The sequence below is a fragment of the Rhodamnia argentea genome, chromosome 2, assembly GCF_020921035.1.
Source record: "Rhodamnia argentea isolate NSW1041297 chromosome 2, ASM2092103v1, whole genome shotgun sequence".
Taxonomy (NCBI): domain Eukaryota; kingdom Viridiplantae; phylum Streptophyta; class Magnoliopsida; order Myrtales; family Myrtaceae; genus Rhodamnia; species Rhodamnia argentea.
The window spans coordinates 19,580,424-19,593,001 of NC_063151.1; the positions used below are offsets into that span (position 1 = coordinate 19,580,424).

At 43.2% G+C, this 12,578-nt stretch overlaps 2 protein-coding genes across 2 annotated transcripts; both read right to left on the minus strand.

Annotated features, from left to right (window-relative positions):
• Window positions 1-917: 917 nt before the first annotated feature.
• LOC115739596 (ergosterol biosynthetic protein 28) lies at window positions 918-3,815 on the minus strand. Its single transcript, XM_030672774.2, has 3 exons — window positions 3,637-3,815; window positions 1,764-1,970; window positions 918-1,292 (listed from the first exon to the last, which is right to left on the minus strand). Exons 1-3 carry the CDS (start codon window positions 3,749-3,751, stop codon window positions 1,225-1,227), a joined length of 390 nt encoding a protein of 129 aa, XP_030528634.1. The 5' UTR covers window positions 3,752-3,815; the 3' UTR covers window positions 918-1,224.
• Window positions 3,816-7,149: 3,334 nt separating this feature from the next.
• On the minus strand, window positions 7,150-9,083 carry LOC115739593. Its single transcript, XM_030672767.2, has 2 exons — window positions 8,329-9,083; window positions 7,150-7,867 (listed from the first exon to the last, which is right to left on the minus strand). Exons 1-2 carry the CDS (start codon window positions 8,970-8,972, stop codon window positions 7,171-7,173), a joined length of 1,341 nt encoding a protein of 446 aa, XP_030528627.1. The 5' UTR covers window positions 8,973-9,083; the 3' UTR covers window positions 7,150-7,170.
• Between the last annotated feature and the right edge of the window lie 3,495 nt (window positions 9,084-12,578).

Sequence of the window (12,578 nt, forward strand, 5' to 3'; positions counted from 1 at the left end):
TGGAGCTTCCAAGAGTCCCGGATTGGGTGCATGATCACAATGCGAAGGATGCCATTTCAACTTCCAGGTCAACTTATGGCAAAAATGATGAGGATGGTACCATGGACTCTATGTGATGGAAAGGCCAAGCATAAGCTTAGCTTCTTCTTCGAGATATGGTACTCTTAAGTCCTGCATAAGATTATTCCTTGTGTTCACCTATAGTAGGGAAGATAGAGATTAGAGGGAAGCGCACTGTTCTAAAACTGTCAGAGGCATCGGCATCCGAAATAACAGTGAGATGCCGCCGAATGACAGTTCCGACAAATCTGTCTTGAGTTTACCCTTTTTGTTTCCTTTTATATAGGAGCAAGGTGCTTGTCCTAACTTCCTGGAGATAGCATCTGTCGAATGCAGATGGGCAACTGTACATATGTATCCAGCGATTAGGAGTTGCGGAGTCTATCATCATATATGTGTGTTAAAGTCAAATGTAGATATGGCCAAATGATGTAAGACTTGGAAAATCAAGTGGTTCCAGTATGTGTAGTATGCATTTTTGGGTCCCTGAAGCGGGTAATTGCAAATTTATGCACCTATGAATAGCTTTTTTGTAGGCCAACTTTTGCTCAAGCTATCGTGTCTGATTAGAGTGTGTTACTGGAATATTGGGATTCCATAGCTTCTGCACGAGGATGAATGTGAAGAACTATTTATAGAAGATGGCGACAAGTTAGCGGGACAGGTGGGGATGAAGTTCGGAATTGGTTATCATTAGACAATGATGGATGATAGTTTTATCGAATCTCTAGTTTTAGGTTATCTCAAAGTTTTGATACCAAATTGAGTCAAGTAGATAATCAAGAACCTCACATTTTTAAAACAAGCTTGTCTAGAAAAGTGGTTAAAGGCAAGGAGAGCATGGAGACAGGTACAGGGTATATAAATCACAAAGTACATTTGCCAACTTTTCTGGCGAAAAAATTTATCCGGGGATAGGGTCAACGACAAGCAAGACGACTTTAAATTCCAGAACGTATTGAAGATCATCATGAAAAGAATCCACACTTGAGAATGTGGAAGTCCATAGCAACACATCCAAACACCAATTGCATCCCCGAATACTCCTCAAGCTTGACACCACATCGGCAGGTAGAGAACGCGCCTGATCCACAAAAGCTTGAAGAGTTGAGAATACCCTTGTCAGCTACGGGAACAACCGGCATTGATAATGACTTCCAAAATTCAAGACTGCTTAATAGGAACCCTTTGATGAGAATTCCACTGCAACAGCATCCATACTATGGATGTACCTGAATGAAGACCAAAAACGAGGAACTCAATCAAGATACTGTAAAAACAACAGAATCCACAACTTGAAGATGGAGTGATTGCTCATCTTTTAGGAAGAACACCAATAAAAACATCGAACCCCTCCATTTACAGGATATGTCTCCTCATCAAGGAGCATGAAATGATTTGACAACAAAATCTTTCAGCGGGTCAAGATCAACTAGAGCAATCCAGCGAACATTTAAAGGATGGCAAGATATTCAGGATCCTTATATAAGTTTGCTAGCTATGTCAGTATTTCAAGTGGATTCAAGGTGTAAAAACTCTACAAGTGAAAGTCAACCCCTGCTCTGAATGGATGATGAATCCATTCAAGCATAAACTTAAGAATGCACAAAAAAAAAAAAAAAATCACCAAGATTTTTCTAGTCCAATATAATGGATGACCAGAAGGAATTGATACAAGAAAAGTTCTAGAATCAATACTTTACCTGCAAAGATGCCAACTGTTGTCAGGTTTGTGATAGCCATTGTTTGATATATGAGGTATTCAGTCAAGAAGTGACCAAATGCATAGATGAATGACAAGAAGGTAACCAAGTATAAGGGTTTATTGTCAAGGTTGGATGCGCAAAGAAAGCAGAGAGTGCATGTCAAGAGGGTCCAAACTCCAAATGTCCTTCCATGAACTTCAGTCACTGTGAAAATTCCAAATCAACGTGAACAGAGGAAGAGGAGTTCAATAGTATTTTGCACAGAACTTCACAAGACAGATGGAAGTGAAACGAATTAATAAGGATTGTGCGAAACAGAGAGGTAAGCTTGAATTTGATTCAACAGCACAAATAATCATAGCAACCCCATAAATTCAAAATTAATGTTAAGCCTTGTGTCACTAAATAGCAGTAATTTCCTCAGCCTAAGATAGTTATACACCAATTTCAGCGGTTGCATGTGCTACAACTGCTATCTGTATGCATTAATGGCAAGAAGCGTTCTAGACGATGATGATGAAGCTGCCTTCATGCCAATTAATCAGCAGGCTTTCTCAGTAAAAATAAGCCTCGACAACATATTTCTATGGAGTCATCCTCACTAACCATAGAAGATCAAGTCAATAAACTGGACACTTGATTTCTCGTGACAATTTCTGTCATCATAAGGATCACCAGCAAGGCCAGGACAGCTAAATTACATATTTCAGAGATCAACTAATACGGTCGGTTATGTGCTCTCTTGGGGCAATTCCTATCAGTGGAAGGCCACTTGCACTGCTAGGACAGCAGTCTTTCCAACCATATATCATGTCGTTCAGTATATAACAAAATATTAATATCGCCCTCTAAACCTCAAGTGGAGATGTTACCCGGACATGCTCGAAAAGAATGACAACTGCATCCTTCTACATAATCATTGCCTTCCGAAACTAGTAATCCACAGTTGTCAATACTGCATCCTTCTGCATAATCCGTAGGCCTATGAAACTAGTGATCTACGATCGTAAAATACTTCCATCTACAGAGACACATTGCTAAGTAAAGGTTATGTCTCAAAGTATAGCCTAAGCGGAAGAATGCACAAGCGGTTGGTCAACCTTTTTTGCTTCATTACCGGGTCATTTTCCCTTTCATGTAACCATGTTAGGATACAGGTAGCAGCACTTCATAAAGAACGTCATCTCCATGGGGTGCTGATAAATGTGCTTCCTCGATGAATATGCTGCAAATTTCAACCTTTTTGTCGTCCCTTTCAATGGGAATACAAATTAGGGGGAGCACAAGTGCCTTAGATTATGTCCAGAGGGAATGCTCAGTCTCAAATCCTCCACATCACTAGCTTTCACCGTCCAGCATTTAGGGCACACGTCAACTAGGCTAGCCAGTCGAATTTTCTCTTCCTCCAATTTCTAGCCTCAAATTGCAAAGTGATTTCACATCATCTCACTTCCTTCAGCACGAAGGATCCTAAAGCTAAGACAACTCTATATTCTCCGAATTACGAGTTCCTAAAAGTCACCACACGGGGGATCTACTCCACCCCAACTACCATCGAAACAACCAGAACGTCTGAGCACAGCCACTGTACTCGCGCCAAACCCAAAAGCCAACGCCCAAGTCAACATTCGCAGCAAATGGACACCACTAAGCATACGTTCGCGAAACCCGGCAAGGAGATATCTCTCGGGGACAGCACATTTCTGCTTTACAGCCAATTCATTCAACAATGTCGATAGCCAAAAAAAAAAAGGGGGGGGGCATTGTTGATTCAGAGGGAGCAACAATCTCGATCCAAACAAACGAGACATCAAACTGAGCAAAAGATGCATCGGAGAGAGAGAGAGAGAGAGAGAGAGAGAGAGCAGACTTGTGGTGTTGGAGAAGACGGCGAGACGGAGAGCCCAGATGTCGAAGAAGCCGAACCAGACGGAGGCCAATCGGAGGGAACCCACCAGCACCAGCCAGCACCCCAGCGGCTTCATCTTCTTCCCCTCGCTTCGGATTTTCCGATTACTCTGTATTACGGCTTCCTCGAACACCGAATCATATGTCCAAAGACCACCGTCATAAACTGAGTTGAGGAATTAACTACGTTCGGGTGCAACCGCGAATTAACTATGTTCGGGTGCAACCGGGATCGCCGCCGTCATAAACTGAGTTGAGGAATTTAACTACGTTCGGGTGCAACCGTGATCGCCAGGGTGGGACCCAAAGTAATCCCTGATGTCTCTGGAAAAGATGAATAGTGAAACGTTCTCATCATCACAACAAACAATGCAATGTCTAAACTTTTTGGTGAATGATAAATTTTTTCTGTGCATTCATATTATAGGCGAAAATAAACTATTATTTTTACAAAAATATTTTGAAAAATATTTATTTTCAGCGAAACAAGCAAAACGGCTAAAGTACACTAAAAGTGCCAAAACTCATGTACGGCGCTCACTTTAGTGCCAAAACTTTCAAAACGGTCACTTAAATGCCAACTCTTTTAAAAAACGATCACTTAAGTGTCAACTTCTTCTAAAAACGATAACTTCAGCACCAACTTCAATTTGAGCTGACATGGCTTGTCAGAAATCCGACACGTGCTATTTTTTATTAATATTTGATTTGAAGTTGACACTAAAATGATCGTTTTTTTTTAAATGACATTTAAATGATCGTTTTTAAAAAAAAAAATTGGCATTTAAGTAATCGTTTTAAAAGTTTCGGTACTAAAGTGATCGTTTTTCAAAAAATTTCACACTTAAGTTAAATGATCGTTTTGAAAGTTTTGACACTAAAGTGAACAGCACCATATACAAATTTTGACACTTATAGTGTACTTAAGCCCAAACAAAACCTTACTATGATAACATAAAATACATGGATGCATTTGAACCCCCCCAACCAACCCTAATATATATATATATATGCACACTACTTTAAATTTCTAATTCTCTTTTTTCTTTTAAAAAAAAAAAAAAAAACAACTCTAGGTCGGCCCAATTCGGGCCCGAACTTTGTTTATGCCTCCTAAAAAAGCATTAATACTCGGTCGGTGCCCGCCGTCATCCAAATTTCATCGAGTTCTAGCCTAGTACACATGGAATAACACGTCGAATCGAATCTTCGTTCGAACACCAATTGAAACTTGAAAGTTTATGCTTTTTGATGAGACAATAAAAAGTTTGGGCCAAAATTGAGACTCGGCCTTTAACGTGTGTGTGTGTGTTTTTTCGTGAGACAAAAAAGAAAGTTTGAATCAGGATTGGGAATCGACCTAAACTAAAATAAGCTCAATCTCCCGTGCATTCTCTCAAAATGCACGAAAATGCTCATTTACAATGTACGTCAAATGAATCGTAGTATAGTGGACATCTTATTACGCAATTCATGTAAATTCATAATCGCATTATCTTTAGATTCTATTACAATAACACCGAATTTTCATGTGCTTATTAAGGACCGTTTCATATCTCGCATCCTATGATTCTTCTCCAGCACACTACTAATAGAGGCTCGAGCATAAGGGGTGCAATCAACTCCAATCCAGTTGATTGAACCAAAATTATTTCCGCCGTTCACAAAATATCTAGACATAAATTACTGTTGATAAAAAAAATATATTTTTCTTTGACTAATTGTTTAATGCAACATAAGAAATTTATCTTAGAAAATTGCATTTCAAATTTCGGATCGGATCTCATTCAATTGAGATAATAAATAAAGACGCTCGAGTATTTTGACGGTTCATTTCATGTCTCGATATTGAGCCATCAAAACACACATATTGTCATTTGCATCCGAGTCGGTTTGGATATCCGTGGAAACTAACCTGACTGAATCGAGCCATCGACACTCCTACGCAAACTAACCGAACGGAACCGATCCATTGACACTCCTACGCGACCACCTGCGGGTATTAGCAGAAATTGACGAAAGCATGAGTAAAGGAAGTGGGGGTTGGGACCACAGGCCGATCTCAAAGCCCCAATGGCAAAAGAGTAGTGGAACACCAACCAAACCCGTGACCACGGCCGAGACCTTTTTGGCCCCCAAAAAAATTTGCCATTTTGCCTTCACCCCTCTCCATCTTTTGCTCCTTCCCTTTTGTTTTTAGGTGGGGCCAAATCTAAATATCCTATCAGCCAGCCTCAGCACGAGAGGAGCAGAACAATCCCAACTCCCTTTCCAGCCCGAGTTTTAATTAGGGTCCATACCACGAAAAATTTCAAATTGATACATCTGTTATAAATTTATCTCAAATTATTTTTTTTACCATAAAAAATCCTAAATCGGTACACTTGCGATAAATTTACTCCAAATCGATACACCCGTAACAAATTTACCCTCCATTAGTTTTCATTTAATCTGACCGTCAAATTCCCGAGTTGGATGACACATAGCAATTAACGGATCTATCAATTTGAAATTTTTCGTGATATTAACTCAATTTAACAAAGGACAAATATGTCACAAGTGTACCAATTTGAGATTTTTCATGGACAAAAAAATTAATTTAGAATAAATTTATCACAAATATATAAAATTAAGATTTTTTTGTAGTATTTAACCCATTTAGTTAATACGTATAAGCCCGAACGAGGACCCTTTTGAAAGTCAGTTCAATTAATTTAACTCCCAGGCCCAATTTTATATACGGCTCTCAATTCTATCTCGCGCGCCACAATCCCGTCCTCGAACCTCGAGCTTTCTTCTTTTCTTGTTTTTTTTTTTTGTTGGTTCTTCTCCTAGACGATCTGAAAAGCTCGTGCGAATCGACCTTAAAACAAGAACCAAGGAAACACAAAGCACCCCCCGCCACCCCCTCGGGGCTATAAAACTCAAAAATGATTTCAAAGCATTAAAAAAAAAAAAAATGAGAAACACTCACAAATTTTTTTTGCATGAGGACAAGAATTGCCAACTAGCACTTAGCCCCATCTTCTTCATGCCTTACAGCTCACCCGCCCCATCTAACTTTAATTTAAATCTCCTTCCCTTCCGAGTTCAAAACTACCCTTTTCTCAATATTAGATCTTACTCCCATTCCGGAAACAAATGAACAAACAAACAAACAAATAAATCCGTAGTCAAAGTCAACCATTTCCCTCCAATTTAACCACAGAAGATTTTTTAAAAAATAAATAAAAATTCCCTCGAAGGAAAAAGGGAAAATTCACTTCACTCAAGCCCCCACACACACGTTGGAAAAAAAAAAAAAAAAGGACAATGAGACTTTGCCTGTTTGACTCGACTCCTCCCTCCCTCACGTCTGTACATATAATCCAAAGAGGTTTTAGCAGTAAAAACTTGCTAATATACCCCCTAACAATCGAGCCCCCAAAAAATCGCATCAACTATCGTCCCACCAAAACGGACAAAAAAGAGAAACAAAAATCGAAGCAGCCCCGCGCTAAAACGACGACGAGGAGTCCACGGCCTGGCACAGCTCCTTCCTCATCCGCTGCGTGAAGAGCCTGCACGCGTCCATGCTCAGGTCCACCGCCGCCGCCAGCGCCACGAACGCCGCCGCGTCCTCCGTGCACCCCACCTGCTGCACGCTCACCTCCACCGTCGGCTTGCTGCACTTCCCCTCCCCCTCCACCCCTGCCCCCATCACGAACCCCCTGTACATGCAGTACGGCCACAGCCCGTTCCCGAAGTCCCCGCTGCTCCGCGGGCTGCACCCCGGCGACCCCGCGCTCCCCGTCGTCGCCAGGTCGATCAGGAACTTGCCCCCGCTCTTGGAGCTCAGGGTCGACTCCGAGACGACCACGCCGGCGCCCGACGAGTCCGGGATGATCTCGAAGCGGCAGCCGAGGCTGTCCGAGGCCCCCCGCTCGCGCCAGGCCTCCAGTCGGCCCCAGGGCTTCCACGTGCCATCGCCCGGGCGGAGGATGAGCCACGAGCCGGGGTTGGAGCGGCTGACCCGGTCGGTGCCGGGGGAGGCGACGAAGGGCGTGACCATGGAGGCGGTGGCCACGGGGGAGCCGGAGAGGTCGTGGACGGTTATGGACCAGCCTTTGCGTTCTTTGACGGGTCTCTCTCGCCCGCTGCCGAACGAGCTCAACCAGCTCCTCGAGCAGCTCGACGACTCCAATGGAAGTGATCTGCGCGCGTCAAACAATAATCCAGCGCTTGAGCAAAAAAAATCACTCGACTAGCTTAATAATACTATAATAGTAACCAGAATACTTTCCAAAGGGAGACAAAAGGCATTGTAGCAGCAGACAGGGACGGACATAGTTATAAGCAAAGTGAGAAGGAAGTCTTCAATGGCGGATCTAAATCTCCACTTTCGTAATGGATTAAAACCCTCTATCTACAATACAGCCGCTTCCTTCAGAGTTGTGTTTCTTGAAGAAGAGTAAAGCGATGAACACAGTGACTAAGCCTAAAAGCATTCGTATAGTGATTGATGATGCCGACGGCTTTACTCAACTCGGAACTGTTCAAAATTTGAGTGCAGCAGTAGCACAGACGCTAAAAGGTGAAATTCGCAAAAAGAAAAAAGAAAGCGAGGGACACAGAGACTAAACCCTAGGAGGGAGGGAGGGAGGGAGGAAGTGACCTCGATCGCTGAGCGTGGTGGTCGCCATTGTGGGACCTGAAGCTGAACTTGCAGGTGAAGACAGGTTGCCTGATGTTGCCCTGTATTTGGAACACCTGAGGGCTGCACTCGGGCTCTCCGTCGAACTGGAAGACGAAGCGAGGGTCGGGCTCCGCCCTCACGTTCAAGTGGAACTGAGCCGACGACGAGGACCCCTTGGTCTCCTTGCCGACGTTGATCCACCCGCAGTGGAAGACGCAGGGCCTGGACTCGGCCCCGGCGAGGTCCAGAGGCACGGAGACCCTGCCGAGCAGCCTCCCGGAGCTCACCCCGCAGGTGGCCCCACGCCGGCCCGTGTAGACGGAGACCTTGAGGCAGACCTTGCCGGAGAAGATGGACTTGCCGGCGAGCCTGTCGAGGTCGGACTTGCTGAGGTGGAAGGTGGCGCCGCCGCCTCCGCCTCCTCCGCCGTCGGGGGGGTGGGAGGCGTCGGGGGGGAGGTAGGGGACGAGGGCGGCCTGGAGGGGGAAGGACTTGAGCTTGATGTTGCAGAAGCAGGGGGAGGAGGAGGGGTGGACGGCGGAGCGGGCGGGCTTGGGGGCGAGGGGGATGATCTTGAGGGCGAGGTTGGAGACGGTGAGGCGGACGAAGGGGCAAGGATCCATGGGGAGGGGTGGGTTGAAAGGGTCAGGCGGAGGAGGAGGAGAGGAGAGGAGGAGGGAATGGCATTTGCTTGCTAGTAAGTAATGTCGTCTTCTTCTTCTTCTTCTTCTCTCTCTCTCTCCAGCGGGTGGGGTTAGGGGGTCGGGTTTTCTCTAACTAACAAGAAAGAGAGAGAGAGAGAGAGAGAGAGAGGTGGTTGTTGTTGTTGTAGTTGCAGTAGTACTGCTGGAGAACAGCTGGATACAGGCTGGAGCTGAGCCAGCGTGACGGTATCTCACTCTCTCTCTCTCTCTCTCTCTCCTACCTGATCACAGAGAGAGAGAGAGAGAGAGCGTGAGCCTTTTCACCTTTCTTTTTCCCTTCTTCTCTTTTTTTCAAATTTCTAATATATGAATGGGAATTCTCTCTCTCTCTCTCTCTCTCTCTCTCTCTCTCTCTCTTTTTTATTATTATTTTTTTTTTAACGCATCGTGCTTTTGTATAGTTTTTAGCGAGATTTTATTTGCAAATTCTCTTTATTTATTTATTTATTTATTTTTCAATTTTTTGTTTTTTGGTTTGAGGATTTGGAGTGGCACACGTGGATCGGGCAAGGGCGCACGTGGGAATGGTGGGCTGGGATCCCCCCCGCCGAAGGAAACGTTGTCATGCGCGGAATTCCATTTTTTCGGAAGACTGCTGCTTATCGAAAATAAGTTGTCTTTATTTCATTGACGTTAGCATGGCGCAGGGCGATTCACATGAGATCCGATCCGATCCGATCCGATGTAGATCCAACTTTCTATTCGCTCGTGAGATCCGAAACGGTCCAAAGGACTCCACGGCTTCATATTTGAGATTTGTCATTATCATATCGGAAAATTAATACAATCTTCGTGTTTTGTTTTTATTTTTAAATTTTTCCACATTGCTAGATAAGGGTCGCGCCAAATCCATTTCGAACAAACGGGGGTAGAGGATGACGAAGATTCCAAATAACATTTTTACTTACAAAATCTCAATACCCGCTAATCGGAGAATGCATCTCGGTCGGATCGCGGGTTCACGAGACGTCTATAAATAAAAAAAGAAGAAAGAAAAAATCTACGTATGTATATCGATACATGATGAAATCGTAACCTTCGTCACCGGTACACAGTAGTTTATGATGAATTATACTTTTGCCCCCCAGAATTTGTAACTTATTACAAATCGCCCCCGGACTTTTCGATCTTTATAATGCGCCCCACTCGAGTCTTGCCATCGATTGGAATGTCCCCCCCCGGCATTGGTTCCGGCCATATCTTTTAACGGAGCTCTGGCCGCGCGCGTGCTTGTCCCGTGACTGATTAGCTCCTCCTGTGGTGGGCGAATGCGTCCAACGATAATAGTTACTTTGCAATTTGCATATTTCCCCTCGGGTTTTGCCATCTAGTGCGAGTTGCTCCTTGACCTTTTCCGGTTTTTGTTTCCGCGGTTTCCCTTCTAATGTCTTGAAATCGATTGCAATGTCTGATCCCCTTGGTGCTTTATCTTCGGGCAATGTTCGTAACAAGGCCTACCCTATGGATGATTTTTCGGATCGAGCTCGTACTTTTAATGACAAATTGACCGAATAGCCAACTCAGTTGTTCAATTTGGATGGATGGCCTCGAAACTTTGCCCTAACCCTCGAAGGTGCCGTTTAATCTTACCAAAACTTGTATATCCTTTTCGAAAAATGACCTCTTAGACCTTATAGTATAGGGTAAGACATGTAATACAAGACACGGTACAATCCCTGGAAAGTATCAGCACAAATAAACTTGCTTACTTTCTAAGCCAATTTTGCTTGTTAAATGAAAAAGTACGAAGCTCGAATGTTAACATATAGTTTTCAAGGAACACATTAATGCGAGCACCATCAAATGATGATATAGTGTGACATTGTGCTAACTTTTGTTACTTAAAATACCAAATCATTGTAAATAAAGGATAATTGCATTCGGAGCTCTAAAACTTGTTGCGAAGGTATAATTGAATTTTAGAACTTAAAAAAAAAATGCAATCGAGTCCTAAAATTTGTCAAATTGATGCAATTGATTCCTTCTGTCAACTCTGTCCAATTAGACCGACGAAAAATGCCGATGTGGTTTTTTTCTTTTTCCTTATTTTCGCTCTCCCATTTGTCTTGTACTTAATATTTTCTCTTTACTACGTGGCATTGACCTTACCAAAACATGAAATATAGGACTAGAACGACATTGTTTTGGCCTAAATTCTAACTTTTTAACCAAAATATTAATTAAATTAGATTAAAAAAATTAAAAGAGGTATTTGTTTTAAGAAAAAACACAAAAAAAAAAAGGGAAAGGGCAGCAAGCCCTCGTTGCCACCGCTGGAAAGGGCCAACGGGGATTGCTAGCGAGCATTGGGGTCCTCATCGCGGTTTGGCCAAGGGTCGCCAGCCCTCATCGAGCCCCCATCGGCCCTTTCTAGCAATAATGGGCCAATGACAACGAGGGCCCGTTGCCCTTGCCTTTTTTTTCCCCATTTTCTGGTTTTTTTTAAAATTACCTTCTTTGCATTCTTAATACTATTTACACGAGATTTTTGTTTAATATTTTAGGATTTAGGCCAAAACGATATCGTTTTAGTCTAATATTTCATGTTTTAGTAAGGTAAACGTCACGGAAGAGCAAAAAATATTTAAAAGAGTGACATAAACATCTTCCATTAATGTAATTGGATGGAGCTAATGAAGGACTCGATTGAACCAATTCGACAAGTTTTTTTGAGACCTAATTGCACATTTTATAAATTTTAGGATTTAATTGCACTTTCGTAACAAGTTTTATGACTTTCAATACACCTATCCTCGTAAATAATTTGCTTCCAAGAGTCCTTGTGTTGGCGAAATGTTCTCAAAAGAAATGATCTATAGTCTCTATAACTAAATAAAAAATAAAATAAATATCCAGAGGGATATGGAGGAGCGGTCTACCATGTGCTAACTGGTAGCCACTGATAGACGCTCCGCCACAGCACCATGAACCCCGCTTTACCTAGCCTAAGTCGATCCCCGATGGAGATTAGATCCAAAGATTAGTCGCGATCAACATTAATTAAGTTAGCTTTGAAACTCTTTTCAATACTTTGGGTGGAACGTCGAAAAGAGTCGAAAAGTTTGGGTGGGGCAACGTGCCGCTTATGCCCTCCTCAAGAGGGCAAATTAGTCACGTGGCAAACACACGACCACGGCTCTTATCTGGAAAATGATCGGGATTGACGGCATAGGGTCACATTGCGATCGGTTTCAAGACTTCAGGGGAGATGCTGCACGAAATGACAAAGTCAATGTGCATACCGTCGTTTATAAGCAAAATCATTTCCCAGCTCTGCGTGCTTAAGTTAAGATCAGGGGCGAGCACGATGGGGGGCGAACAAGTTCAACGGCAGCATCGCAATGCCGATTTCAAAAAATTACGACAACTCGTAACCTTAACCGAAAACCACGCATCCCAGTTTTAACCCGAAAAGAAGTAACTTTTTAACATCACGGAAGAAAATCTTCAAATTTCACGTGGCAAGAATGCCCCGATTTACTCGTGAAGCAAAGAGTGGATGTTAAGGATTGAAGGGATTGCCAT

Bases quoted from the DNA above. Each gene is read 5' to 3' on its own strand.
- LOC115739596 (XM_030672774.2), bottom strand. From the start codon at position 3,751: ATGAAGCCGCTGGGGTGCTGGCTGGTGCTGGTGGGTTCCCTCCGATTG. The intron at 1,971-3,636 runs GTCTGCTCTCTC...GAATTTTCACAG, and splicing joins CGTCTTCTCCAACACCACAA to TGACTGAAGTTCATGGAAGG. The intron at 1,293-1,763 runs GTAAAGTATTGA...GTCTTCATTCAG, and splicing joins AACAGTTGGCATCTTTGCAG to GTACATCCATAGTATGGATG.
- LOC115739593 (XM_030672767.2), bottom strand. From the start codon at position 8,972: ATGGATCCTTGCCCCTTCGTCCGCCTCACCGTCTCCAACCTCGCCCTC. The intron at 7,868-8,328 runs GTCACTTCCTCC...TGACGCGCGCAG, and splicing joins CACCACGCTCAGCGATCGAG to ATCACTTCCATTGGAGTCGT.